This window comes from Numenius arquata, chromosome 12 (genome assembly GCF_964106895.1).
Source record: "Numenius arquata chromosome 12, bNumArq3.hap1.1, whole genome shotgun sequence".
Classification (NCBI taxonomy): Eukaryota; Metazoa; Chordata; class Aves; order Charadriiformes; family Scolopacidae; genus Numenius; species Numenius arquata.
In genome coordinates this window covers 44,544,768-44,570,481 of record NC_133587.1, presented here as the reverse complement: position 1 = coordinate 44,570,481, position 25,714 = coordinate 44,544,768, and the positions used below count along the sequence as shown (strand labels likewise).

At 48.4% G+C, this 25,714-nt stretch overlaps 1 protein-coding gene across 1 annotated transcript in view; it reads left to right on the top strand.

Annotated features, from left to right (window-relative positions):
• MAP4 (microtubule associated protein 4) overlaps positions 1-25,714 on the top strand; it is a 157,172-nt gene that overhangs the window by 112,988 nt on the left and 18,470 nt on the right. Inside the window, exons 13-15 of the mRNA XM_074157655.1 lie at positions 18,646-18,746; positions 19,719-19,931; positions 21,166-21,343. Of these exons, the coding sequence (XP_074013756.1) occupies positions 18,646-18,746; positions 19,719-19,931; positions 21,166-21,343 (492 nt within the window). The remainder of the gene's footprint in view (positions 1-18,645; positions 18,747-19,718; positions 19,932-21,165; positions 21,344-25,714) is intronic.

Below are 25,714 nucleotides of genomic sequence, written 5' to 3'. Positions count from 1 at the left end.
CAGGACTGCATCCAGGAGGGTCTTGAAGATCTCCAGAGAAGGGGACTCCACACCCTCCCTGGGCAGCCTGTTCCAGGGCTCTGGCACCCTCACCGGAAAGAAGTTTCTCCTCATATTTGAATGGAACTTCCCATGTTCCAGCTTGTGCCCGTTGCCCCTCTTCCTATCGCTGGAAACTACTGAAAAGAGTCCGGCTCCATCCTCCTTCAACCCACCCTTTAGGTACGTGTAAACGTAGATAAGGTCTCCCCTCAGCCTTCTCTTCTCCAGGCTAAAGAGCCCCAGCTCTTTGAGCCTTTCCTCGTAAGGGAGATGCTCCAATCCCTCCATCATCTTAGTTGCCCTACGTTGGACTCTCTCCAGCAGTTCCCTGTCTCTCTTGAACTGGGGAGCCCAGAACTGGACGCAGTATTCCAGTTGTGGCCTCACCAGTGCGGAGCAGAGGGGGAGAATGACCTTCCTCGACCTACTGGCCATGTTGGAGAGCCAAACGGATGGTGAAAGCCCAAATTTGATACTTTAGGAAATCTTCCTGAATTAAGGCTGAAAGCAGCGGGTGGTTCCCTTTCGGGGAGTCTAACTCATCTCCTAACCCAACTCCTCCTTAGCACGGGCCATTCCTCGCTTGAATTCTTTCTCAAAATCTCTCCAACTCTTCTTTTCGGAGCGTCCTCCCACCGTTTTCCTGCCTGTCTTTCCTTGGCTGGTGCTGCTTCTCCGATAGTTCATTAGAAAATGGAAGCTTTGTCAGAATCTGAAGGAAGAACCAGGGAGCAAAGCTCCGGGGTCAGGGCTTGTGTGTTGAGCGTTGGTGGTTTCTGGTCCCGCAACAACCGTGGTGGAGCTTCAGGGGCAGAATATTAAAGAATTTTAAGGAAAAAAAAAAAAAATGCTTTTGGGAGAAGGTGGAGGCTTTGGCATTGGAACCGGGAGTGGGTCTCTGGAAAGAACACGCCACGGGCAGGAGAAAGCTCTTGAAAAGCTCTGAGTGTGTGAACTCCCCGTTACCTCCGTTAATGTCCTGCAAAATTAAATATTCGATGGCTTCGGAGGTGGTTTTTTTTTTCATAGCTGAGCATTCTCCTGCTTCTGAGTATCCCGGGTATTGAACGGGGTTCATTTCCTACATTAAAAAGAAAAATAAATGATTAAATACGGTGGCAGTGGGGGTTGTTCCTGGCTCTTTATTGACGTCGAGTCGGGCTTTTCTTCCCAGGGACACAAACCTCCTCTGTGATACCGGGCTCTGAAGTACCAGCCCCTGAAATCAGTGTGGGTTTTCTCCTCTGTTGTAAGGGGTAGAACAAGAGGGAACGGCTTCAAGCTGCAACAGGGTGGGTTTAGACTGGACGTTAGGAAAGAATTCTTCAGAGAAAGAGTGGTCAGAGACTGGAAGAGGCTGCCCAGGGAGGGAGGGAGTTGAGTCACCATCCTTGGATGTGTTTAAGAGTCGCTTAGATGCCGTGCTGGGGGATATGGTGTAGGGGAGAACTTTGTAGAGTGGGGTTGATGGTTGGACTGGATGATCCCAAGGGTCTTTCCCAACCTGAACGATTCTATGATTCTATGGTGGCTGTTGGCTTTTAAAATAAAAAATAATAATAAAAAAAAAAAGAATCAAAGAAAAGCCCCCTGGGTGGTTTCAGGGAGCTTTACAAACCTGGTGATGGGCATTCGATGATCTCTAACGGGCTGAGATTTGCGGCAAAAAAATGTTGTTTTGGACTTGAGTGAGGGAGGGAGGAATCGTCCAGTTTTGGGCACCTCAATCCAAGAGAGATATGGAGGTGCTGGAGCGAGTGCAGAGGAGGGCAACGAAGCTGGTGAAGGGCCTGGAAAACAAATCCTATGAAGAGCGGTTGAAGGAGCTGGGACTGTTTAGTCTGAGGAAGAGGAGGCTGAGGGGAGACCTCATCACTCTCTGCAACTACTTGAAAGGACACTGTAGAGAGGTTGGTGCTGGTCTCTTCGCACAGGTAATTAATGACAGAACGAGAGGGAACGGCTTCAAGCTCCAACAGGGTAGGTTTAGACTGAACATCAGGAAAGAATTTTTCCCAGAAGGAGTGGTCGGGCATTGGAACAGGCTGCCCAGGGAGGGGGTTGAGTCACCATCCCTGGATGTGTTTAAGAGCCGTTTAGATGTGGTGTTGGGGGATATGATATAGGGGAGAACTTTGTAGTGTAGGGTAGATGGTTGGACTCGATGATCCCAGGGGTCTCTTCCAACCTGGATGATTCTATGATTCTATGATTCTATGAATCGCGGTGATGCCACGGGGCCGGGGGGGCACCCAGCTCTGCCCTCTCAGGGAGCAGCCTGAATACCCGGAGTGAGCAAAGCGCTTGCGAAGCTGGGTCCTATCCCGGGAAAGAAAATGCAAACCTCCAGCCCGAGTCCCGTTTTCCACTAACGAGACAGCTCGGAATATTTTAAAGCAGAGGGAAAAAAAAAACCAAAAAAACCCACTTGTCGAGGCCTTTTGAGAAGCGGAGCCGGTGGGTGGAACTATTCCCGTTAATTAGAGGGTGTCGGGAAAGATTCAGATAACTTACAGTTCCTTAGTCATTGTTTTTAAATATAGCAGCGCCCTAAATCCAAAGCTTAAATACAGGGAGATAAATGTGGGGATTGTAGCATTTCTCAGCAGCAGGTTAAATTCAGGGGGCGTAGCGCAGCCGGGTGTAAAAATCCATTTATTCTCAGTTAAACTACAGCAGGGAGGCCTTTTACTGCCCCGGTAAGGACAACGTTTTCTCCCGGACGGGAATATATTGATGCCCGTAACGGTCAGTGTCTGTAAAGTATCGTAACCCCGGGTCAAAGAAGAAAATTTGCCTTAGTCCAGGATTAATCTTTACCAGGCACTGAAGGGAAAAAAAAAAAAAAGGCGACTCTGCGGTTTGGTGCCAATTCCCCGGGAACAGCCCGGAGAGCGGTGGCTTCGGACACATCAACGGCACGCGTGAGACGCTGGGTGTGAATTCAGCGCAAGGGGAAAAAATGCAGCTCAAGGTGCGTTCACGGTTAAAAAAAAAAAAAAAAAAAAATTAAAAAATCGAGTTTACGGTATTTAGGACTATAAAACCCCTCTCCCAACCTGTCCCATCTCATCCTTTTCCAGCTTCGCCCTCTTGCTCCTGTGAGGGACGTGGGTTGTGAATTGTGAAATCCTCCTCACCGCGGCGATCGCTGGTGACTCCGAAAGAATATATTAAAAATGCGCCGAAAACAAAGCCCTTGTGCTGAAAGAGCTCATTCTGTGCTGGAGTGGCTGGGGTTGCTGGGCTTGTTTTTTGTTGCGGGGGGGGGACGGACGGGACTGTGGTTTGTTATTGTTTAAGGGGAGGATAATTGCTGACCTTAGTTCCTGAGGATTCTGAAGCCGGGGGGGGGGTTCATCAGCAGGAATTGAGATTTATCAACGCGTCGCTCATCCCAGGGGTTTGACAGAGGAAAAAGGAGATGGCGAATATTTCCTGAGATGTGTGACCACCCCAAAAAAAATTGCAGAAAAAACAAGGTTTCACCCAGATTTTTAACACACACACACACACACACACACACACACACCCCCGAGTGTCTGGCCAGAGCTGGGTCTCTCTGTTGCAGAATTGCATTCCTCTTGGTTTTTTTTTTTTAAAGGCTAAAACCTGCCGGTTTCCTTCGAACTAGCGGCCGACTGCGGAAAATGAGGGCGTGCGGCAGGGGGTGGGGAGGAAGGAGGGTTTGGTGGGTTGTGGTTTGTTGGTGGGGTGTTGTTTTTTTTTTTTTTTTTTTTTTTTCGGTGGTGAATAGAAGGGGGCACGGTGTGTCGTCACCGGTGCCGGCAGCCGGCGAGCGCGGAGGTTGGCGTTTGGAGCCGCGGGAGGAGGAAGGCAAAGGGAGCAGGGGAGATGTCTCTCTCCGACAAGCAGCCGGCATCGCTCTCCGAATACAGCCAGCTGTGCAACAGCAAGAACCCGGAGAGCTTCCCCGAAACCTTCCGCTGCATGGAGTCCCCCAAAGACTTCGGCAAAACGGAATTCGAATGGCAGAGGACCGAGGGGAAGCTTAACGAGATTGGCTTGAACGTAAACTCGGGGGGACCCATTAAGGACGGGCTCGTTAAGAACGCCGGTTTCACCGACGAGGACAAGCTCTGCTTCTTTGAAGGCAAACTAGACAAAGAGCTAAAAATAGCTCAGAAAGACAAAAGGGAAATCGAGGTGCAAGGCAAAAAATACCAAGCGGCTGCAGGTCACCTTGAGAGCTGGTCCCTGATTTCCGAAACGTTTCCTTCTGCAGAAGGGAACTTTGCAAACCCTAAAACTACAGATTTTCATGTGGGACAGGCAGGAGCTGAAAAACCCGGCGCCGGGCTGGGTAAAAATGAAGCCATCACCGACCAGGAGAAGGCAGCCGGAAAGGCTGGGACGGAGACCAGACGCCAGCCCGAGCCCACCCTGCCCAACGTGGCCGTGTCCCAGAGCGATGCCGGCAAATCCGGGAAAGAACCCGAAATCAGCGTCTGGAATCCCAATTTCCACCCCGTCCCGCCTCACGACGCGGGGTCGAAAGAAGGGAGCGTGAAAAAAGATGGAGCCCCCAGCTATTGTGTGATCGGGGTGGTTAACGACGGCTACGTGCGGAGCGACTTCTCGGCGCCCCCCGCGAAGCCGGGACCCCCGACGACCACCGTGGAGCTCGCCCAAGACGACTCCAAAAGCGGGCATTTTAATAACGCCGCCGGCCCGGAGGAAGAAGAGATGGAGGACAAGCTGGGCTGTGGGGAGGAGGGCGATTTCCTGAGCAGGGCTGCCCACCCCAGGAAGGCGATGAGGCGTGCCATGTCCGAGTGCTCCCACTTGTCGGTGCCCCTCGCCCTCAACCTGGCCGATAAATACCCTGAGCCGGTGCTTAGAGAAGACGTGGCTACTGGGCTGCTCTCTCCTAATAGCAGCCTGACCCAGTGCTCCAGCCCCACGGCCAGGAAGCCGGGTTCTCCCATGAAAAGGTCGATGACCGTGTCGGAAGAGCAAACGTCTGGCTCCGGCTCGGGACCGGAGCAGACCCGTGCGGGGCCGGTGGTGAAGGAGCATCACTCCCTCCCGGCAGAGGAACCAGCCGCCAAGAAGAGAGAGGATTGGAACGGCGGCGGCAACTCGGGCAAAAAAGAGCTGGGCAGCCCGAGCTCGTATCACAGCAAGCTGGAGCAAATCCCTGAAATCAGCGGCCAGGACAAAGAGAAGGAGGAGGCGGCGGCGGCCACCAAGGGGGAGAAGAGAAACGCCACCGATGGAGCTGCCGGCTTTGCTTCTCCCCAAAGCAAATGCGCCGAGACGGAACGGGGCAAAACTGCCCCGCCGGAAAGAAAAGAAATGGAGGTCAGCGATGCGCAGAGCTCCCCGTCTCCCAAGCAAGGAGACCTGCCACGGGATGGTACGTTGCTGATTTTTACCTCCCTCGGGGGAGCCGGCGGGAAGGAGCCTGGGGAGCGAGGAGCTGACTTTGGGGGATGCAGGCGGAGGGTGGGAGGCTCCGTGCACCTGAAAAGAGCGACACGGGTCCGGGTCCGGTAGTTAGAACAAAGGATGTATTTTTAGACAGGTGAAAACGGAGGGAAAACGTTAAAAAAAAAATAATTACCTGGCTGGTTTCAGAGCATCGGTTGCGGCTCCAGCCGTGAATTGCGTGCCGGGGTCCTGAACCCGAGTGATGGAATTTATAAATCTGTGTTCTCCCCAGCGGCAATAGGTCTCCAGTCCCCTCTTGCCACTCCCTGTCGTGAGCATAGGTATTCTGGTACATAAATATATATATATATATATATATCTGATTTGCCAGCTGTGTCATTAGAGCGAGGGTGTTATCAAAGTTAAACCCCGTGTCAAAAATACCTGAGATTTGTGCTTTTCCGTGAAGCTTTTAGCACCTTTTGGGATTTCTCTCTGAGGGTGCCGGGGCGAGTAAGTGGGTTAAGCTCTTGGAACGGAGATTCCCGGCGCTGAAATTCAAAGTGGAATTTTCCCCCTTTACTTTCTGTAACCTCTTTTCCCCAAAACCCCCGTTTACAAGGGAGCCTTCCCCGTCGCTGAGCATCAATAGCGGCTTGTTTTGTGTTGGAGTGGTTTGTTGTTGCGATAGCGCCGGGATGGATGAGGTCAGTCTTCCCGGATTTAAAAATCAGTGAAAAGAGTAGCTAATCTTTGTTCTCCAGCCTGGAACAACATCCATGTCCCTCTTGCCAGCTTCGGCCAGCAAGAAAACGGCTTTTTTTTTTTTTTTTTTTGCAGATTTGGGGTGCGGGGGGGGGGGTCTGGTGCTTTGTCTGTCGCCCGTATTAACGAGAGCTTTGCACGGGAAGAGGAAAGAAAATGTGTGAGGGGATAAAAGACAAGAGACTTGCGTGAGGATTTTTGCATCCGATGACTTCTGCAGCCGGCTGGTTCGCTGAACCTTCGGAGGGTGAATATAAAACTTGAGATTGTCATCCCCCGGCGTGAGAGGAGAGTAACGGGCAGGCGGGGGCTTCAGGTCGAGCTGCGAAAGGCTTGAGTTTGGGTTGAAAAGCCGAGCTTTCTGCAGCGGGGAGCGTGGAAAAGGCAGTCTCTGAGCCGTGCTGGGCTGCGAGAGCTACAGCTTAAGAGTCCTCTCCTCCGGTTTGCGGCGTGTGAGTGACACCCAATGGTCAGTCGGTCGCCTCTCGTCACCCGTCCTTCCAGCTGTCACTTACCACTTCCAACAGGATCATATTCTGCCTCTAATTAGAGTTTTACTTTTCATAGAATCATAGGATGGTTAGAGTTGGAAGGGACCTTAAAGACCATCCAGTTCCACCCCCCCTGCCCTGGGCAGGGACACCTCCCACCAGACCAGGTTGCTCCAAGCCCCCCCCCCCCAACCTGGTCTTGAACCCCTCCAGGGATGGGGCAGCCACAGCTTCTCTCCCTAATAATTTCTCTGAGATGCTTTAATTTCCAAGACTCATGGTCAGAGATCCATAGAAGGAGGTTTTGGCAGCACCAACCTCCCTGCTCCCAGGTGCCAAGGAGTCTTACCTCCTTCCCTTTCCATGATCTCAGCGTTACCTTGTTCCTTACGGTCTACTTGGTGCACAGATTTTAAACAGCTCTGGCAGCGGTGAGGTGCAGTGGTGTCACTTTTGGTGGCAGCGCGTCAGGGATTGCAGACGTCGGTCCCTCCGGAGCCTGAACAGAGATGTCAAGTCCTTTCACTCAGGCGGGAGCCGTCAGTTCTCCTGTTGATGGTCACCACAGCCTGGCTGCGAGACGTGGTCGGAGGGGACACCTGGAGATGGGTTTGGGTGTAAGAAGGAGCTGCTCAATTTTGTACTTAGAATCATAGAATCAGAATGGTTTGGGTTGGAAGGGACCTTAAAGATCATCCACGGGCAGGGACACCTCCCACCAGACCAGGTTGCTCCAAGCCCCCTTCAACCTGGCCTTGAACCCCTCCAGGGATGGGGCAGCCACAGCTTCTCTGGGCAACCTGGGCCAGGCTCTCACCACCCTCGCAGCAAAGAATTTCTTCCTCAAATCTCATCTCAATCTCCCCTCTTTCAGGTTAAAACTGTACTTAGACAGAAGGGTCATCAGACTTCTTGCTAACTTAAGCACGACATGGGTAAAAGTGATGTTGGCAAGGAGTGTGGACCAGAAAAAGTACTATATTTGTGCCCACCTGCCATGTCCCAGAATTTTGGGGTGGTGGGATTTGCTGACATCCGCACCGCGACTGAAGTTCATTTGCAATGAGGCAACTTAGGGAGGAGGTTCGTATTTTGGACAAACAGGAGACCAGGTTTGGCGAATCCTGTCGAGCTGGAGAAGACACAACCGCTTCAAAACACAGATATGTGGGATTTTTCAATCAGAAAACCATTGAAAACCCAACGTGAAGGGGGATTGACACGTTTTCCCCAGAGGGGCTGAGCGTCCGCCGTGTAAAGGTCACTGAAAGATGTCAACGCTCAGAGTCTTCTGGTTGGGCTGCTCTTTGCAGATGCCTAATTTCTATTCCCAAGCTTTTTTTAAGCGTCTGGGTTTATAACGACGTGCTCTCACAGTCTTTATTTTAAAAGCCAGTTTATTGTCCCTATAACCGTAGGACCCAGCGTGGACTGATACGGGAATAACCGAGTTGGCAGCCGGCTCTGGGGCTCTCCTGGACAGGCGAATGATAGAGTTTTAACTTCTTTTTTACTCTTTTCTCCAAAATTAACAGCTGGTTTGGTTTGGTTTGGTGGGTACAATGCCCTGGTAAGAAATAAACTCTGGATTTATTCTCTCCTGGACAGAAACCACAGCAGTGGAGGCAATAAATTGTTTTCTTTGCTTTATGTACGTGTAGTTTAGAAAGGATTTTTGGAATGCAAGAGAAAACAGAGAAAAATTCCTTGGATGTTTCCGAAATGCTTTCAAACTTAATAACCAGGGAGGCGTTTATCGTAAAAATAACTCAAGCGAGCAAGCGGTCTCGGCTGTGAGGATGGAACTGATTCTAAATCCATCCTTTGCATTTTATTCACAGCTAAATTACCCGTTCGTTTCCTTATTGCCTTCTCCTGCTTCAGGCTTGGCATCTCCTCCCAGCTCTCCTTCCAGTCGCCATGTGTCCAGAATGTTCCGTACCTCTATTTTATCTCAGAGAAAGAGGTTTTTCCTTCTTTTCAATTCCTCCATTTTCCTGCCTGTCCCATCTCTTCATTCTGAACTTAGCGATTACATTCGGGGTAATGACTTTCATCGCTTGCACCTTTTTTTCAGCCTAAAAATTCTTTGAAGGAATTGGCCGACCTGATTCCAATCATCGCAATGACGTCCTTGGAACTTCTGCCAGAAGCCGATTTCCTCGGTCCTGGCCAACCAGGGTTTGGTCGGTTTGGGTTTGAGTTTGGGTTCCTCCAGGGTTTGGTCGGTTTGGGTTTGAGTTTGGGTTCCTCCAGGGTTTGGTCGGTTTGGGTTTGAGTTTGGGTTCCTCCAGGATTTGGTCGGTTTGGGTTTGTTTTTTTTTGCTAAACCTCTACTAGGTTTTTTTTAAGGTGACCTAGAATTGTCCATCAAATATTTCTTTCTTGCAGATCGTTGGGCATTAATATGATGGCACGCTTTAATTTCAGTCTAAAAATTGGCAAAAAGGTGTTCCCTTTCGAATCTCTTGCGTGTTTTATGGTATTTTGAGGAAGGACGTCCTGGCTGCGGAGTGGTCCCGAGCTGGTTCTGGCCCCTGATTTCACCAGCAGCCGCTGTGGATTCTCACCAGAATAAGCGGCCGCGTTGTTTCCTGCCCCGAACAAGGGATTTGATTCCCATTCCCATTGTGTATGAGCCGTTTCTGTGATTTATTGCACGTTATCTAACGGGGTATCGCTTAGAGGAGCGGTGTCACTCATCGTGCCTTCACCTTCTGCCTTTTCTCCCTTTCTTTGAATTTCTTGAAATATTTTCTGCTCTGAAACACCCAAAATTCCGGGCTCCGCTGGACCGCGCTGAGCTGGGACCCTCACCCCTCTGCGACTCAGCACCTCGCACAAATTGTCTTGGTTTTCCCACTCTTGTTTCTTTACAAATCCACGAGCAAGGGGCGCTTCCGGCGCAACTTTGGCATCTCCTGCAGGGTTTTGGGTTTTTTTTCGCAGCAGAGCACTTTGGGGTTTAGATAAAAATAGAATCTGAGACTTCCAGCATGAGCGAGTTGGGAGCTGGGCTGCGATAGCCTGTGGCCGTAGGTTTGCACAGATTAAAGTTAATTATGGGCTCGGGAAACACCGGCCCAGCCACCTCGTAACGAACCGGTGATACTTCTTCCAGTAACGTCAGTGGCGGGGATGGCAGCTGGCTAACGAGGCTCCTCGCCAGATTAAATCGTGCTTTTTAACGAGAAAGAAAAGAAAGAAATGATTGCGGGCTGCAGGAGGGGGGGGGAATGAAGGGCCCAGCGATAAACGGTGCCTGACTCGGGCTGTGGATGGTTCGGTGAAAATTCTTCCTTGATTTATGCGTGTTCAGCCTTAAATGTAAACTAAACATTGGTGTTTCTCAGGGACTGAGTTAAAATTGATGCTGGAATTATTGTAAGCGTTACGTAGATGGGGTGGGTTCCCTGTTTTGTAACACCCACTTGTGCTTTCTCTAAAATCCCCAAAATTCGAGGGGGACCTTCCCACCAGTGGGTTCCAGCAGAGGGGGAGGCGTAGAGGGGAGCAGGGCAGGAAGATCTTCGGCAGCAGAAGATGGGTTGAGGGCAGCCCAATGCCGGTCCCGTGCGCTGCTCTTCCCTGGGAATCCCTGCTGCAAGCTCGAGGGGATGAGGACTTAAAGAATGGAGACTTCAATGGATGGGTCTCCAGGACAGGCTGGGTTGTGTAAAGGCGTATAAAATGTAATGCTTCGAGTCCAAGTCCTTGTATCAGCTGATACGAGGGTTAGAAAGACCCCTCAAACCAGCTCCTCTGTGGCTTGGATCGATAGCAGATGATAGGTAAGAACTTGACATTGGATGAGTTGGATCATTGGTCATAGCTTTGTACGTAAGTGTTCAGAGATATTTGTAATTATTTTGTGTTTTGAACACTATGGAATTGCAGTTTTATACCTTGGGATGGTGAAAATAGATTGTCCCCCGGCCCCGGCGCTGCCCAAGCTCAAGTGGCCTCCTGGAGGTGCTGGGAGGTTTCAGCAACGCTCAGCCCAGTCTTGGGGACAGGCCAAAATTAGGAATTCAGGTGACATCTCTTCCCTCATCCCCACTTGATGTCCCATCTAAGAGCATTTCAGTTAACGCTGTGGTTTTGCTGGTGTTTCTGGTTTGACTGGGAGATGTTCTCGTCTCTCTTGCGTTGGTTTGTCGGGGGCGTTGACAGAAAATAGAGCTTTTGGTTGGGTTGATGAACGCGCTTCCACTTTTATCAATGAAAAGGGAAAAGCTAATGTTTTTTTTTAGCTTTTTTAATATCCAGCATCAAATTTTTAGCCCAGTGTTACAGTCAGAGCACGTTAATTACTCTCAATAGCGGCTGATTGCAGTTCACGCCACGTTAGGTTACGTGGCGAGTAGCTCAGGCTGTTCTAGAAGAACGAGTTCTGAGATTTAGGATTTCCCTCTCTGGGTAAAAAATAGAGTCTTAACAACTCAACCTGGGTTTACGAGATGCAGGCAAAGAGGACATCTGCTTTCTTCCTTAATTCTTGACACACGTCGATTGAGTCACATTCGGTGCCGAATAAAATGCTTGTCTATTCCGTATTTGGATCAAGCAGGAGACGCTTTATTTAGTCTTTTCTGGAGAGGAGGAAGCAGATAAAGGTTGTATTTCTGCCTAAATTCAGATTTGTCGTGGTTGTAGATACTTTTGTTTTCAGAGCCTTAAACAAAAAGGCTTTATTTGATGGTGGGTTTCGTGATGAAGCAGCTCCTTCTGGATGGCGATGGATGGAGAAGGAAGAGCTCGTGCTTCTCTGCAGCCGTTTCTGGCAAAAGCCGTATTTAACGTGGTCTGGGTTTGTGTCTGAGGTTGTTTACAGTGAAGAGGGAGAGTAAAGATGGTCGTTGCCTTATTGCTTAATCTATTTCTCTTAATGGCTTTTCAGCTGATGACTCTAATCCCTGGGAGAATTATGGAGCTGTTCTCATCGAGTGATGTTTTAGTTCAGCTTATCCCGCGGAATCTCCCTCGCTGGGGACGCGGCAGACGAGCGCACGGATTCGTTGGCGAGGGACAACGAAAACAAGACATAACATGCTTTAAAAATCTTCCGTAATTACTGTTATCCTTTATTTTCACTTCAGCTTTTGCTTACCAAGGTAGCAGAAAACAGAATTACTCACTTTTGGCCTTTTAAGGTGAGCCCAAGATGTGTCACATCGGGGTCTTCGCCCGCTCCTTTTGACATGGGAAGTGAATTTTTGGGAATTCTTACTCTTGAATAAGCTGCCACGTGATATTTGAGAACTGCACGCACACAGGCTTTTATTCTGAGTTCCAGTCAATGCAGTGACATGGTTTAACTTTTAAAAAATACTCACGGGTATGTTTCTATAAGTACTTTTTCCTAATTTTACTTTTTCAGGGAAGGAAACACCACCAGTAAAGCTTTTGGGATTTAGTGCCTGGTTTTTTCACGCGCAGTAACAGCTGTCACGAGGGCTGTTACAGCCAAACTGATGGTGAAGGGGTCGGAAAGGCTGAAGGTCTGTGTTTGCTCTGCTCTTGGGTCCCAGCTCAGCTCTAACCCTCTTGGGTTTGTTTCCGTCCTTGCAGAGGAGGAGCAATAATGCTCCTGTTATAAGGATTTTACAGGACTTTGGTGTCCTAAGGATGCTTTTGTGGGGCTTCTCTTCAGCTAATGGAGTTCTGAGAATTCAGGAAGGAAGAGAGAATAAACGGGAAAAAATTATATCGATTTATAAATTCGTTATGCACTTGATTTCTAAATGTGATGTGGGAATCTGCACGTTGTCCTCTGCCTCAAAAAATTAGAAGTCTGATAAATAAAGGCATCATATTAGAGATATTCATACGGGGAATGGCCAAATAAACTATGACTCTGTAGCATTGGAGAGAGAGGACTTGGGGAGGGAGATGGTTGCGATCACTGTCCATAAAGCCATGAATGACACGAAAGTTGTGAACGAGAGAAGACTCTTCCGTTTTTCCAGGATAAGAATATGGGTAATGAAACGAAAATAGCAGCAGCCGATGAGAGCGAATGGTGCTGGGTGACTTGTGAGCAATTTACAGTGAAGCCATAAAACAACTTGTGCCAGGAATTTGGGAATTGGGAGTCTTTCTTTTTCTACCATGCGTTAGTCAGGTTTCGGAGGAGAAGCCCCAAGATGTGGAATATTGATCCTTAGAGATGCTGCAACCCCGAGGAATCTGGTATAATTTGAGTGGGAGGATCAGGATAATTGACCTCCAGAGATCCCTCCCAACCTACAATGTTCTGCTCTTCGAATATTAAATGATTACACGGGCTAAAAAGCTGTTGGACAAGGGGGTAATCTCTAAATCGCAAGTCAGAGGATGGTTAGAGAGGGGTGTTTTTGGAGGAGAGCGGGGTGGTGCTTTCTCCTTATGATCAGGAAAACTATATGTAGTTATTCATAACTACATATGACTTGGCTTCAAGAAGACGTATGATTAAATGTGAGCATCCTCCACAGCTGGAACGGAGACACTTAGGCTGAACGGAGCGCTGCGGGTCTCCGGTTTAACCCCCAACTCAAAACCCACGTGTAAGTACGTCGGGTTGCTCCAAGGGCCATGTGTGTCCCTTCCAGGTCTGAATGTCTCCAAGGATGGAGATCTCACAACCTCTTTGGGCTTCTTCCATCGTGTGACCTCCCTCACACTGGAAGAAGTTTTTCCTTATATCTGGAATTACATTGGTTGTGCGTGTGAGCAGCTTGGTCTACTGGGACCTGCTCCGAGGGATGGGTTGGGCTGGTGACCTCCAGGGTCCCTTCCAACCTTTCATTGCTCCGTGGTCATGCGTTGCTTGACCGTGTCGGTGTCCATGCGGGCAGATTGCTGGGTTCTCACCACAACCCTGTGCAATGGCTATAATTCCATTTCAATTACCAGGTTTAAGGTTAAAATCATGAAGCTTTGTCTTCACTTTCAACACGTGGGTTTGGCATCGCCTCTGCTGTCCTTTCCCAACCGGTTCAAAGAGACCTCAGAACCTTTGGCCCCCAGTTGTTGCTGCTTTGGAGGAAGAGTCCCTCCTTAGCATCTGAAAAACTTCATGAAAACACTGGTTTATCTTGTCCCTTGGTCTTTTTAAAAGCCGCCTGTGATTTTCCCACAGCAGAGCTTAAAATCAGTCAAACTCTCCATCATTGTGTTCTTTATTTTATTTATTCATGTGGAGGGAAGCTCTGTACATCCTTGTGATGAAAAGGGGCAAACCACTCCGTTTTTCTGTCCTCTTTCCGACGAGCTGAAGTCTCCCCGGAGCGAGGACAACCAGAGGAGAAGCTTTGCCGACGCAACCTCGTGCTTTAGTGGGGGACACTTTCCTGTGGGTGGTCAAATCACTGATGGTGAGATGGGCTTGGAGGCTCCTTGGGATGTTCCTCTCTTGAGCTGCCTGGGAAACTTGGGAGAGAGACTCACTGGTCAAACAGGGAAGTTTTTTAAAGGAATTATAATCTATTTAAATATTATTGTTGAGCCTTGGAGGGCAGCTTGGGTCTTTTATACGGTTGATAAGGCAGCTGTTCTACAGCCTGTTCTTTTTTTGGGGGAAAAATATCATTCTTAAAAATATTGCATCATCTACTTTGATTACTTCTTCTTCTTCTTCTTATTCTTATTCTTATTCTTATTCTTATTCTTATTCTTATTCTTATTCTTATTATTCTTATTATTATTATTCTTTATGATGTTATTTCTTAATGGTCACTCACCAGCTGCTGGTAACCACCGGGAGGCTGGTGGCGTGTCTAGGAGGGAGAGGTTAAGGGTAAAATATGTCAAGATTCTCCTCAGACACCGGGTTTCGGTGGAAATAACTTGTCGTGAGCGGCTGCTAATACCTAAAAACGAGGATGAGTCGCCTTCCAGGAGACCGTGCCCCCCCCTCCCCGGGCTGTGTTGGTGGTAGAATTTCCCTCACAGAATTTAGACTTGGGCTGGTGGAGGTAGAATTATAAGTTTCCTCATTATTTTGTTTTTATGTCTCACCCTGCTGATAAGAGACAAACATGAGAGTTACGTTATCCATAATTTTCAAGATCTATAGGAAGAAGATTGCCTCCTTTATAATGAGGAGCTGAAGCTTATTTTTTTTGAGTGTTGATTTTGGCACAGATCATCTCATTTTTTTTACTATTTATTCTGAAAAAACACCACTTTTTATTTGTTAGGAGCCTTGTTCCCTCTGACTTCAGTTTTTATCTGAGCACCGTGGGCTCTTGTCGGCTGGGTCCTTCCTCCAGCAGTGGCAAATAATCTGCTTTCTGGTGACAAGTACCTGCCTTCTGGTGACAAATGTGCCTGTTTTGTCTAAAATCGCTTGGAGACAGATAGGAACTAGAACAGGAGTGTCGGTGTGTGAAGTGCGGGGCCAGGCATCCCGACGGGAGCGCGTCGGAAGGATGCTCTTAAGGGAGACATAAAGCACCACGTCTCGAGGTCGCTCTTTTGTAATTGATGCCTTAAACGGGAATTATTTCTTCCAGTGTTGCTCTTAGAAATTATGAAGCAGAGGTGCCTTGTGGCATTGTGAAAAAAGGTGGATTGCCGTTTGATTTCCACCATTAAAAACGTAGTTAATGAGTAACGAATGGTCGGGGGGGGGGGGGGATGAGGATGGAGGTACCAAACCGCGGCGCGGTGAGCAGCAGCGGGGAGAAAATAACCCCCGTGGCAGGGTGATGCCTTTGAGTTTATCGGTGGAAGAGGCCAGATCCGGAATGTCCTTCCCGATCTCCTTCAAACCCCTTTCCCCGCCCCCGGGAGTAATTCCATTCCGGGGTGCTGACTCAGCAGAGCTGGATTTTCTCCATGGGGAGCAGCAGGAGGAGCCGTGTTCAGGGCGAGCAACAGCCCCCAGCAAAATGCCTTTGAAATAACTTTCAGAGGGTTTTTTTTTTGCCGTGCTTGGGGGAACAAGCAAACTGGAAAAAGTCTCTCAAATAATTCTTGCAGACTAATGAACAAATTTGATTAAGGTTTGGCAGCTTTGCCTAATATTTCCCCTAAGTAGGAAATGTTCCCAGGCGGTTCCCTGCCCCGTGCGGCAGAGAGTGCCCTCCTCATTAAAGGAGGAATGAAAGCAGAGGGTTGTTACGCAAATCGAGGGGCCACAAAACAAAACTCTCCTTCTGTAAATCCCTTGTGGGGTTGTGGACACCCCTATGTCAGAGCCTGGGAGAGATGGAACCTGCATCACGGTTTCCTTCCCAGCTCTCCAGCGTTTGTCATCGTTATTATTATTATTATTATTATTATTATTATTTATGGCTGCAGGTTGCTGAGCCTGTACGTGTGCTGTCCCGCAGCGCAGCCACATTTCTGGGTTACATTTTTTAAAAAATAATTAAAAAATCCTATTTGTTTTGTAGAACCTCAATCCGATCATGTTGTGTGTTGACGTTACTCACTCCAAATTTCCCGTAGAGTAGCCCGGCTTTGATTAAATAACATGAAATAAAGTGAAATTCATGTTGTCATTAGTCCAGAGGCATGGAAGCTGCTGGAGTTTAAATCCTCAAACTTTGGGATTTGAGGTTTTTTTGAGCATTAGGCTCCCCAAGGAGACGAATTCACGTTGCTGTGCGGCTGCTGGGGCACCGTCACCAAACCAGAGGTTTCGTGTTGCCGCTGAATGAGCTGAAATAATGACGGCCAGTACGGGGAAAGGTAACTTCCAAACGGATGGAAAATCACCTTGACTCGGAGATATTTGAGGCTGGTAGGACCCAAAGGAAAACCATCGCCAGGCACGGGGGCAGATGGGCGGGAGGTTGGTCCTTGGAAACAGGAACCATTGACAGTTGCTCTACATAATACATAAATAGATAAAAATAAACGTTTATTGAAACGCAGAGGAGAAAACTGGTGTAGAGGAGCCACTATAGATTAGCTACCAAAAAAAAAAAGGGCTTTTTAAGTCAACACGAATGATTCTTGAGACTTTTGCATTAAAAACAGTGTCCAGCCTGTACGTTTTGGTGCTTGTTTTTTTCTTCACAAGTCTTTTGTTAAACCCAGCGCTGCGAAACATTTAGTACGACTTGGAAGCTCAATGGCCAATGCAATGCAGGGGGAAAAACAAGCTTCTAAACTTGTCCCAGCCTCAGAAAAAATAAATAAATCGAGGACAAACCAACCCACCCTGTGGTTCAGCATCGCCGGGGCAGGCGGAAGGTGCCATTTTTATTTTCCTTGTTTCAATAGTGGTGTTTGTACCAGAACTGAGCCCTCCTCTGAGGCTCTCCCGGCAGGACTGACAGGCAAGAAAAGAGCGCAATAAAAATAGTCATTTTCAAAAGAGGTGGAAAACACCCTTTTTTACCGTTGGAATGGTTACGCTATTGTCTGGTGGCCCCGCAGCGTGCGCTGCCGCGTTACAATCTGTTGCCTTGTTAGAGAAAGGAGCGTCCACCACAGATAATGCTTTATTTTAATCCCCAGATGACAAGGGAGAACGCGTACGTTGGCGATGTGTTGCTTGCACCATATCCTTCATCAAATTCCAGCGCCGCAGGAACCGCGGCCGGCTCGTGGCAGCGCCGTCGCACAGCAGCACCGCTGAGAATTAGTGGTTTTAAAAGCTATTTATAGGGAAATTGCCTCTGGCGTGGCTCGCGGTGCGGAGCAGCGTGGCTGTTCTGCTGCAGGATTTGTAAGATTTAGGGAGAAGACTTGGCGAAGCTGCTCCTAAATTAACGTTTTGTTCTATTGTCTGCTTTGGGGGGTGGCGGTTGCCCTTCTGCCGGTGGCCGGACAAGGCTTTAGAGACTGGTTTTTAGAAGGAGATGAATTGGTTGTGGCTGCTCGGCTGCTGTTGGGAGAAGAGCGTGTGTATCCGCTGTCCCTGCTCGGCCTCGGGTGGCAATGACAAAAATGACCCAGCACCCTGAAAAAACGGCAACCCTTGTGGCCAAACCGAAGCTTTTTGCTGCGAAACACATGTACGGCAGCGTGGCACGATGGTTTTCACACTTAACGGGGGTCGGGATGATCCCCACGATGGTTTTCGCACTTAATAAGGGTCAAGGTAATCCCCAACAATGTTTCCTGCGCTAACAAGGGTCGGGATGATCCCCAACAACGGTTTTCACACTTAACAAGGGTTGGGATGATCCCCAACGATGGTTCCCACACTTAACAAGGGTCAAGATGATCCCCAACGATGGTTCCCACACTTAACAAGGGTCAAGATGATCCCCAACAATGGTTTCAACACTTAACAAGGGTCAAGATGATCCCCAGCGATGGCTTTCACACTTAACAAGGGTCAAGATCATGCCCAACAATGGTTCCTGCACTAACAGGGGTCAAGATGATCCCCAGTGATGGTTCCCACACTAACAAGGGTTGGGATGATCCCTAACAATGGTTTTCACACTTAACAAGGGTCAGGATGATCCCCATGATGGTTCCCACACGAACAAAGGTCGGGATGACCCCCACATGTTCCTTCCCTTTCCCATTGGAGAGCTTGAAAACTTCACGATAAGTCATAGCGTAAAACCTGGAAGAGGTCAGAACTCCACCATTAACATTCCAACACTTTATTTGAATTACTTGAAAGGTGGGAAGGTTTGCTCTTTAATTACAGCAGGGGTTTCCTCCATCAGCTGCCTGTCTTTTCCCGCTGGAATAACGTGAGAATTGGATGCTAATGGCACACAGGGAAAATCTCCCTTCCTGTAGGTATTCTGGTTTGGGGGGAATTTTCCAGAAACAGCCAACCTCTAACTGTCTCAGTTCTGTCTCCCGCTGTACTGTGTTGAATAACAGTAAACTTAAAAAAAATTATATATATATATATAAGTATATATATATAAAAAAATATAAAAACCCACATATATATATATATAAAATATATATATATAAAAAAACCCACAAAACCAAAAAAAACCCCTCAAACTTAAAAAGTCTCCCTTCCTTTTATTTTTTTTCCCAGGAAAACCAGAAGAGACCAAACCAGCTGAAGCTGTGACAGGGAACGATATCACAGCACCCCCCAACAAAGAGCTTCCTCCCAGCCCCGAGAAGAAGACAAAGGTAGGTGTGGTTTCACGTTCCGGCCTCTTCGCTTCTACGTTTGGTTTTTTTTTAATTTCCCGGCTTTTCTGCTTCTTAAGCTGTGGCCACACGAGTTCTGTTTTCTGAGCTGCCGTTCGTGAACCCTTTTCACTGAAATAAAGAATTCCAGTTATTGGAGTTGCCAACAAACAGCTCGGCATGTACCGGTGTTAACTAGAAATGGATTTAGTAAATGTGTGGTGAGCTTTATTTAAGTGAATTCCCCGGGTGTATCGGTGGTGTAGGAGTAGCAAACGTGTAGGATAACACTTCTGCTGCACTGATGCTCTCCTCGCCGTTTGCAGCGCATTTATTTGCATTACAATTAGCATTCAGAAGCAATAGGAGCTGATATTCTCTTCTTTTAGGGCTGTTTATGAAACACGAGAGGTACCTGCTTTTAGAGTTTACCCCGTTCGGCCAAATCCAACCCCAAATTCTCAGGGCAGTGGCCAGGGCTGGGGGTTCGTGGTCCCCTCGCAGACAGTGGCCGTGCGGCCACGAGAGGGGATCCCGGGGGGGGTGCAGAACTCGCCAGCCGCCGTGTGCCTGCGGTTGGAGAGCGATGTCCCCGTGCTCCTGGGATGCCAGGAGCACCCACCACTAATCCCAGCGTCACCAGCCCTTCCTTCTGCTGTTTTCCAAGTCGCTGGAATCCATCCTTTTCGCTTGGAATCAAACGACAAAACCCCCCTGGGCCCCGAGGGCAGCTTCATCTCCTGCTGCTTCCTCTCCGTCCTTTTATTAGGCTCAGAAAACAGAAAGCTTAGTTATTTTCTTTTTGCTTCATTTAAAATATCATCTTTCCGTTCTCGCAGCTCGATGTTTTGGTTTACAATGCCCTGTTATTTTTTGTTGTTGTTGTTGTTATTTTTTGTTTGTTTGTTTTGTTTTGTTTTGTGGTTTTTTTTCGTTTTTATGCCGGATTTTGCTTTTTGAAAAACCGTAAAGCCTGCCGCCTCTGCGTCCTCCACAAAACCTGCCGCCACGAAAGCCAGGCCCTTGTCGGCCCCCAGCCCCAAGCGGCCGCTCTCCGCAGCCGCTGGCCCAAACAAAAAGCCCACCAGCCCTACGGCAGGTCCTCCTTCGGCCACCACCGCCAAACGCCCGGCCACCAGCACCACCCGTCCCTCCTCCTTAACTCCGAAAGAGGCGAAACCAAAGGTAAGAAACACTTTGCTTTCGTGTGGGAGCTCCGAGAACTGATTTACCTCTTCGTTTACCAGCTGCCTTTCCCGCCGGTCAAATCCCGGTGCTAATCACGGGAGGATGAGATCAGGAATGGGATTCGCTGTTAGGAGCTGCACAGTTATTAATAACAGCTTCCATTAACCCACTAATTAACTCACACCTCGAGTGTTTAATTTCGTGTTGTCACAGGGGAGAAAATTAAACTCGACGATATTACTGCCATTGTCCTCGTGAGCTGTCAGGAGGACACAGTTCACAAGAGAACTCTTTATTTCTTTCCATTACTAAAGGGTTTTTTTTAAATATACATACACTACAAACGTGGGAAAACTCTAAAATCCAGAGAAGAGCGTGGGAAAACTGAATGGAGAGCTCAGGTATTAATATTGAGGGGGAAAAAAAATCAGTTTTGAGCAGTTCAGTATTTTCCCCTGCTTGTTTGGCCCTTATAAAAAGTGTGGAAAGATAACGGATAATGCACTTAGGAAATAGCGGAGGTTTGTAATTCTCCGATAAGAGAATTGTGGCCAGTTCTTAGTGTTGCATCTTGAAGCCAAATTACAGCATCCCCCCGTAATGCTAAGAACGGGAAACGCCCCTTGAATTTTCCCTACGCTCACTTATTGTACAGAATAAGGTTTCAGATTTGAAAGAGAATGTTAAAATCTATTTTGGAAGCTTTCCCTTGATGTTTAAATCCTAGCGTTTCTACTACGGGCTTAAGCTTAATTAACTGCATTCGAGTGTCTTTGAAAACTAACTAAAAATAACAAAAAGAGCACGAAAGCGCAGGCGTAAATCTCTGCTTTGGGTTTTTTTTCCTGTGAACCAGTGTCTTCAGTTTTAAGTTGTGCCTGATTCTGCATCCCTTTTTGAGGAAATCAAAATCTCATCTCATTTCTTTCCAAGCATTAACTCGGTATTTTAATAGCCAAGAGGTCAGTCGCTTCACAAACAAGTGCCGGGGACGGGCATGAAATAGTTTTCCAAGTGAGGAACGAACCACGGACACCTAATTCTTGTGTCCACGGCGTTTTAATAAATTCCTTCTTTGCTTCGGAAGCGTTTCTGCTCCTGAAGGAAAACCCATTCCTCCCAGAAGTATCGCCAGCGGAACGAAGTTTTCCATCTTGTTCAGGAAATCAAAGCCTCCTTCACCTCTGCGAACGGCTCGTACTTGGCTCTAACGCCGCCTGGTCCTTTGCAGGTTGCAGATGGGAAGGCCGCGGAGAAGAAGACCTCACCTTCAAAGCCTCCGTCGTCGGCCGCTGCCAGAACCGCTGCCAGGAGCAGCCCTGCTCCTCCTCGGACGACGGCGGCGGCGGCGCCGGTCACCGCTGCTGCTGCAAAAACCACTGCTGCTTCTCCTCCCAAGAGGCCAACGTGTGAGTATTTTCTCTTTTTTTTTTTTTTTTTTTTCTTCAGGAGATCTCTCTTTCCAACCTTTTTGAGTAGCGCCGTTGGGTCACCATGGCATTCTCACGGCTTCCACCACGCTCCCCGCTTTTCCCCGCGTCCAGGTCATCCCCTGGCCCCATCAGTTTATTAAACTTAGTCTCCTGGTAAACGAGCTTGTGATCTTTGGGTTTAAAAGAAGGGGAAAAAAGCCCCAAAACCTCGAAACGTAGCCACTTCTGAGACAGCGCAGCTGCTGGTAACCAGTATCTCTGGGAGGGGGAAGCTGGCCCAGCCTGCCCAGGAGCTGACTTGAAGCTTTAGGGGCAGCTGAAATACCTACTTTTTTAATACAGCACAAGATCCTGTGCCAAGGCCCAGAGACCCGAGGTCGGGCCTTTTTCTCTCCAGGGCTTCCTCTCTAAAAAAAAAAAATAAAAATCTGAATTAGGGTGCTGCACCTGGGGAGGAATAACCCCCTGCACCAGGACAGGTTGGGGCTGACCTGCTGGAGAGCAGCTCTGAGGAGAAAGACCTGGGAGTCCTGGGGGACAACAGGATGCCCATGAGCCAGCAATGTGCCCTGGTGGCCAAGAAGGCCAATGGCATCCTGGGGGGCATCAAGGAGAGTGTGGCCAGCAGGTGGAGGGAGGTCATCCTCCCTCTCTGCTCTGCCCTGGGGAGGCCCCATCTGGAGCACTGGGACCAGTTCTGGGCTCCCCAGTTCCAAGAAGGACAGGGAACTGCTGGAGAGGGTCCAGCAAAGGGCTACAAAGATGCTGAGGGGCCTGGAGCATCTCTCTGCTGAGGAAAGGCTGAGGGACTCGGGTCTCTTTAGCCTGGAGAAGAGAAGACTGAGGGGGGATCTGATCAACACCTAGCAATCCTTCAAGGGTGGGTGTCAGGAGGATGGGGCCAGTCTTTTTTCAGTGGTGCCCAGGGACAGGACAAGAGGGAACGGGCACAAACTGGGACATAAGAAGTTCCATCTCAACATGAGGAGGAACTTCTTTGCTGTGAGGGTGGCAGAGCCCTGGAAGAGGCTGCCCAGAGAGGTGGTGGAGTCTCCTTCTCTGGAGACATTCCAAACCCTCCTGGACACGTTCTTGTGGGACCTGCTCTGAGTGGACCTGGGGGTTGGAGGAGATGATCTCCAGAGGTCCCTTCCAACCCCATAGCATTCTGGGATTCTGTGTGAATGACCTCAGCTCTGCACGATTCAGGGTTAATGCAATTACCAAACAAGCTGGATTTAAGAAAAAGGAAGCTATTACCTCTGTGTTTTGCCATAGTAACAGTTAGAATAAACACAAAAACCAATTTAAAACTTGGGAAAAGCAAATCCCAGAGAAGGATTTGAAGCCCTCAAACTCGTGCATCTGAAAAACAGGGGAGGCCTGAACAGAAGTGGAATTTTTTTACCAGCGCAGGAAGAATTTGGAGCTGAATCACAGCAGCTTTGTCGGAAAAGCGTATCCCAGTCCTGCTGTTGCCAAAGAGGGAACTTCCCGTGAGTTTAACACAGGCGGCAGGAAACACGAGCAGTGTTTTAGCATCTCGAAAGCGGTGTTTTCGCTCGTTCTGACGGAGCTCGAGAGATTTAACGTCAGGTAACAGGACGGCTACATGTTCTCAAGGCTTTTCAAATGCCTGGACCTCACTGGCAAAAATTTGCCGATAAACATGTAAAACTAATAATACCTGTTGGTTGCTTTGTTGTACGAGTCCCAGAAGCATGAATTTGTAACCCGTCTTTCCCAAAAGAACAGCAATGTTTTAACTATCTTGAGATATATCGGGCTGGATGTGCGTTCCGTACTTTATGCTCGAGGGGAAAATGCAATTAATCAAGTGCAGAGGAAGCGTTGCGCTTTCCAGGAGCCGTGTATCTCAACTGCTCCCGGGGACATCCTTGTAAAATCCACTTTGTGTGGTCTTTTATGCAAACCTCAGCCCGGAATGTTTCATGCGTTTTAATGAGTTCCGTTAATTTCGCCTTCCAAAAATTGAGACGCAAACAAAGAAGCGTTTTCTGATGACATTTTGAAAGGAGACGGAGTCAACCATGCGGAGATGCGGGAAGGTTGTTCCAAGTGGCAAGATGTACGGAGGAAGAGGCTGTGGCACCCAACGAGGGTGGTGGGATGTTGCCAAAGCACAGGGAGAACCGGGTGGGCGAGATGAGGTCAGCTGGAGAAACTCCCGGTGGAGTTGAAGTCTGGATCTGGAAATGCTCGGAGGAGTCATGGATGGTGAAGGAAGGGAATCACAGAATCCTAGAATCACAGAATGCTTTGGGTGGGAAGGGACCTTAAAAGACCATCCAGTGCCACCCCCTGCCCTGGGCAGGGACACCTCCCACCAGACCACGTTGCTCCAGGCCCCCTCCAACCTGGCCTTGAACCCCTCCAGGGATGGGGCAGCCACAGCTTCTCTGGGCAACCTGGGCCAGGCTCTCACCACCCTCACAGCAAAGAAGTTCTGCCCCACATCTCATCTCAATCTCCCCTCTTTCAGTGTCAAACCCTTCCCCCTCCTCCTCTGGCTCCCGTCCCTGATCCAGAGTCCCTCCCCAGCTTTCCTGGAGCCCCTTGAGGGACTGGAAGGGGCTCTAAGTTCTCCCCGGAGCCTTCTCTTCTCCAGGCTGAACCCCCCCAACTCTCTCAGCCTGTCCTCCCAGCAGAGGGGCTCCAGCCCTCCCAGCGTCTCCGTGACCTCCTCTGGCCCCGCTCCAACAGGTCCATGTCCTTCCTGTGCTTATGTCCTGGTTTGGCAGAGGAGAAAGCGAGGGTGGGATGGAGGATGAAGAGCGTGGTGGGACCTGAAGGAGAAGCTCAACCAGCCAAACACTAACGATTCGGTTTAGGTCGAGAACATGCAGCTTCAGCTGGATTCCCAGGTGAAGGTGGTGGAGACCTGGAGCTCTTCTGATCAGTATTTGGTGTCTTGTTGCATAGCATTGAGCCGGGTATTAAGTTCCTGGCTAAAGAAGTCCTTTCAGAAGGACATCTGGCCTTGCTTTTCAAGTGTCAAAGGACAGACACTCGCTTCCTTGTGGTTTCCTCAAGTGTTTAGTCATTCTTGCTGTTTGAAAATGAGTGTTTAGTGGCTTGTTTTGAAATTATATGGGTTTTTTTTCAAGTGTTAAACGTCAGTCATTTTCTCAGTGAGAGCCAAGGGTTATGTGGTGCTTGATTTATTTTATTTTTTTTAGATTTGGGGAGTTTTTTGTTATTTTTCCCCTCCCTGTGAAAATGCCTTTTCTGTTTGTGCGAGGCCACCTCTCCGTCTTTCAGATCAGAAGAAGATCAAAGTCTTTGACTGCCATTAGAGACCATTTTCCCAGTGGCTTTCTCATCCTCCGGGTTTTCAGCGTCACGTGCTCATAATGTATAGAGCTGTTCCAGCGTTGGGCTCCCCGCTGACACGACTAGAAAGAACATCTCTGTATATCTTAAAGTAACATATTAGTCCTCTTGCCTTTGTACGAAACCGAGTCTGTTCTGTCGATAGTTTTCCCAATTAAAGTTGTGGTCTCGAGGAATGAGATTAGGTTGGTTCGACGGGACCTTTTATGAAGTGTTTGGTATTAATTATTTATCTATCCTTTAGGTCTTATTAAATTATCCAAAGGCGTTTCTTCTCATTAGGTAGTATCTGATCCGTGGGGTTTAATTGAATGCTTTTAGCAAAGTCTGGATGGAAGGTTCCAGACTAACTTGGCCTATAGTTGTCTGCCTCTTTTCCTTGTTCTTTTCTCTATTGGAATTCCATGAAGTACCCCGCCAGCTACTTGAGTTTATCTAAAAATCTGAGACTCTTAATGGAAATTAAATATTAGAAGATGGGAGTTTTCATAATCTCTAACTTAGATTTTTTCCTTTGGCTGTTGAAATGAAGAGGATTTTAGCCAAAGTTGATCATCCCCGATAGTAAAAAAGCTACAATTTCATTATCAAAGAGCTCTGTAAAATAAGGCTCCGTTTATATTTTTCAGTCGGTGATTTTTGCCTTGATCCATGGTGTGTATGGTTTTCTTCCGCTTTGAGAAATCCAGATGTGGCCCTGCTTTAGGCTGTCCTCTCTGTGGAACACAATCAGGCCATCGCTGGTGTTTGCCCAAAGGCAGAGTTCAGTTTACTGATTGATTTTTGGTTTTATCCAATTATAATAGGGACCAAAATAGGTGCGATAACTTCTGTGCAAGAAAATTGGCTTTGGTTAGAACTGATCTAGCAATAAAGCCCAGGTTATAGATGGACAAATGTGGGTTTGCTACCACACCCCGGGTGTTGCGTCACTGAACGATGGATGATCTTTTGATGAATTGATCCTTTTGCTGGAAAACATGAGTATTTTTT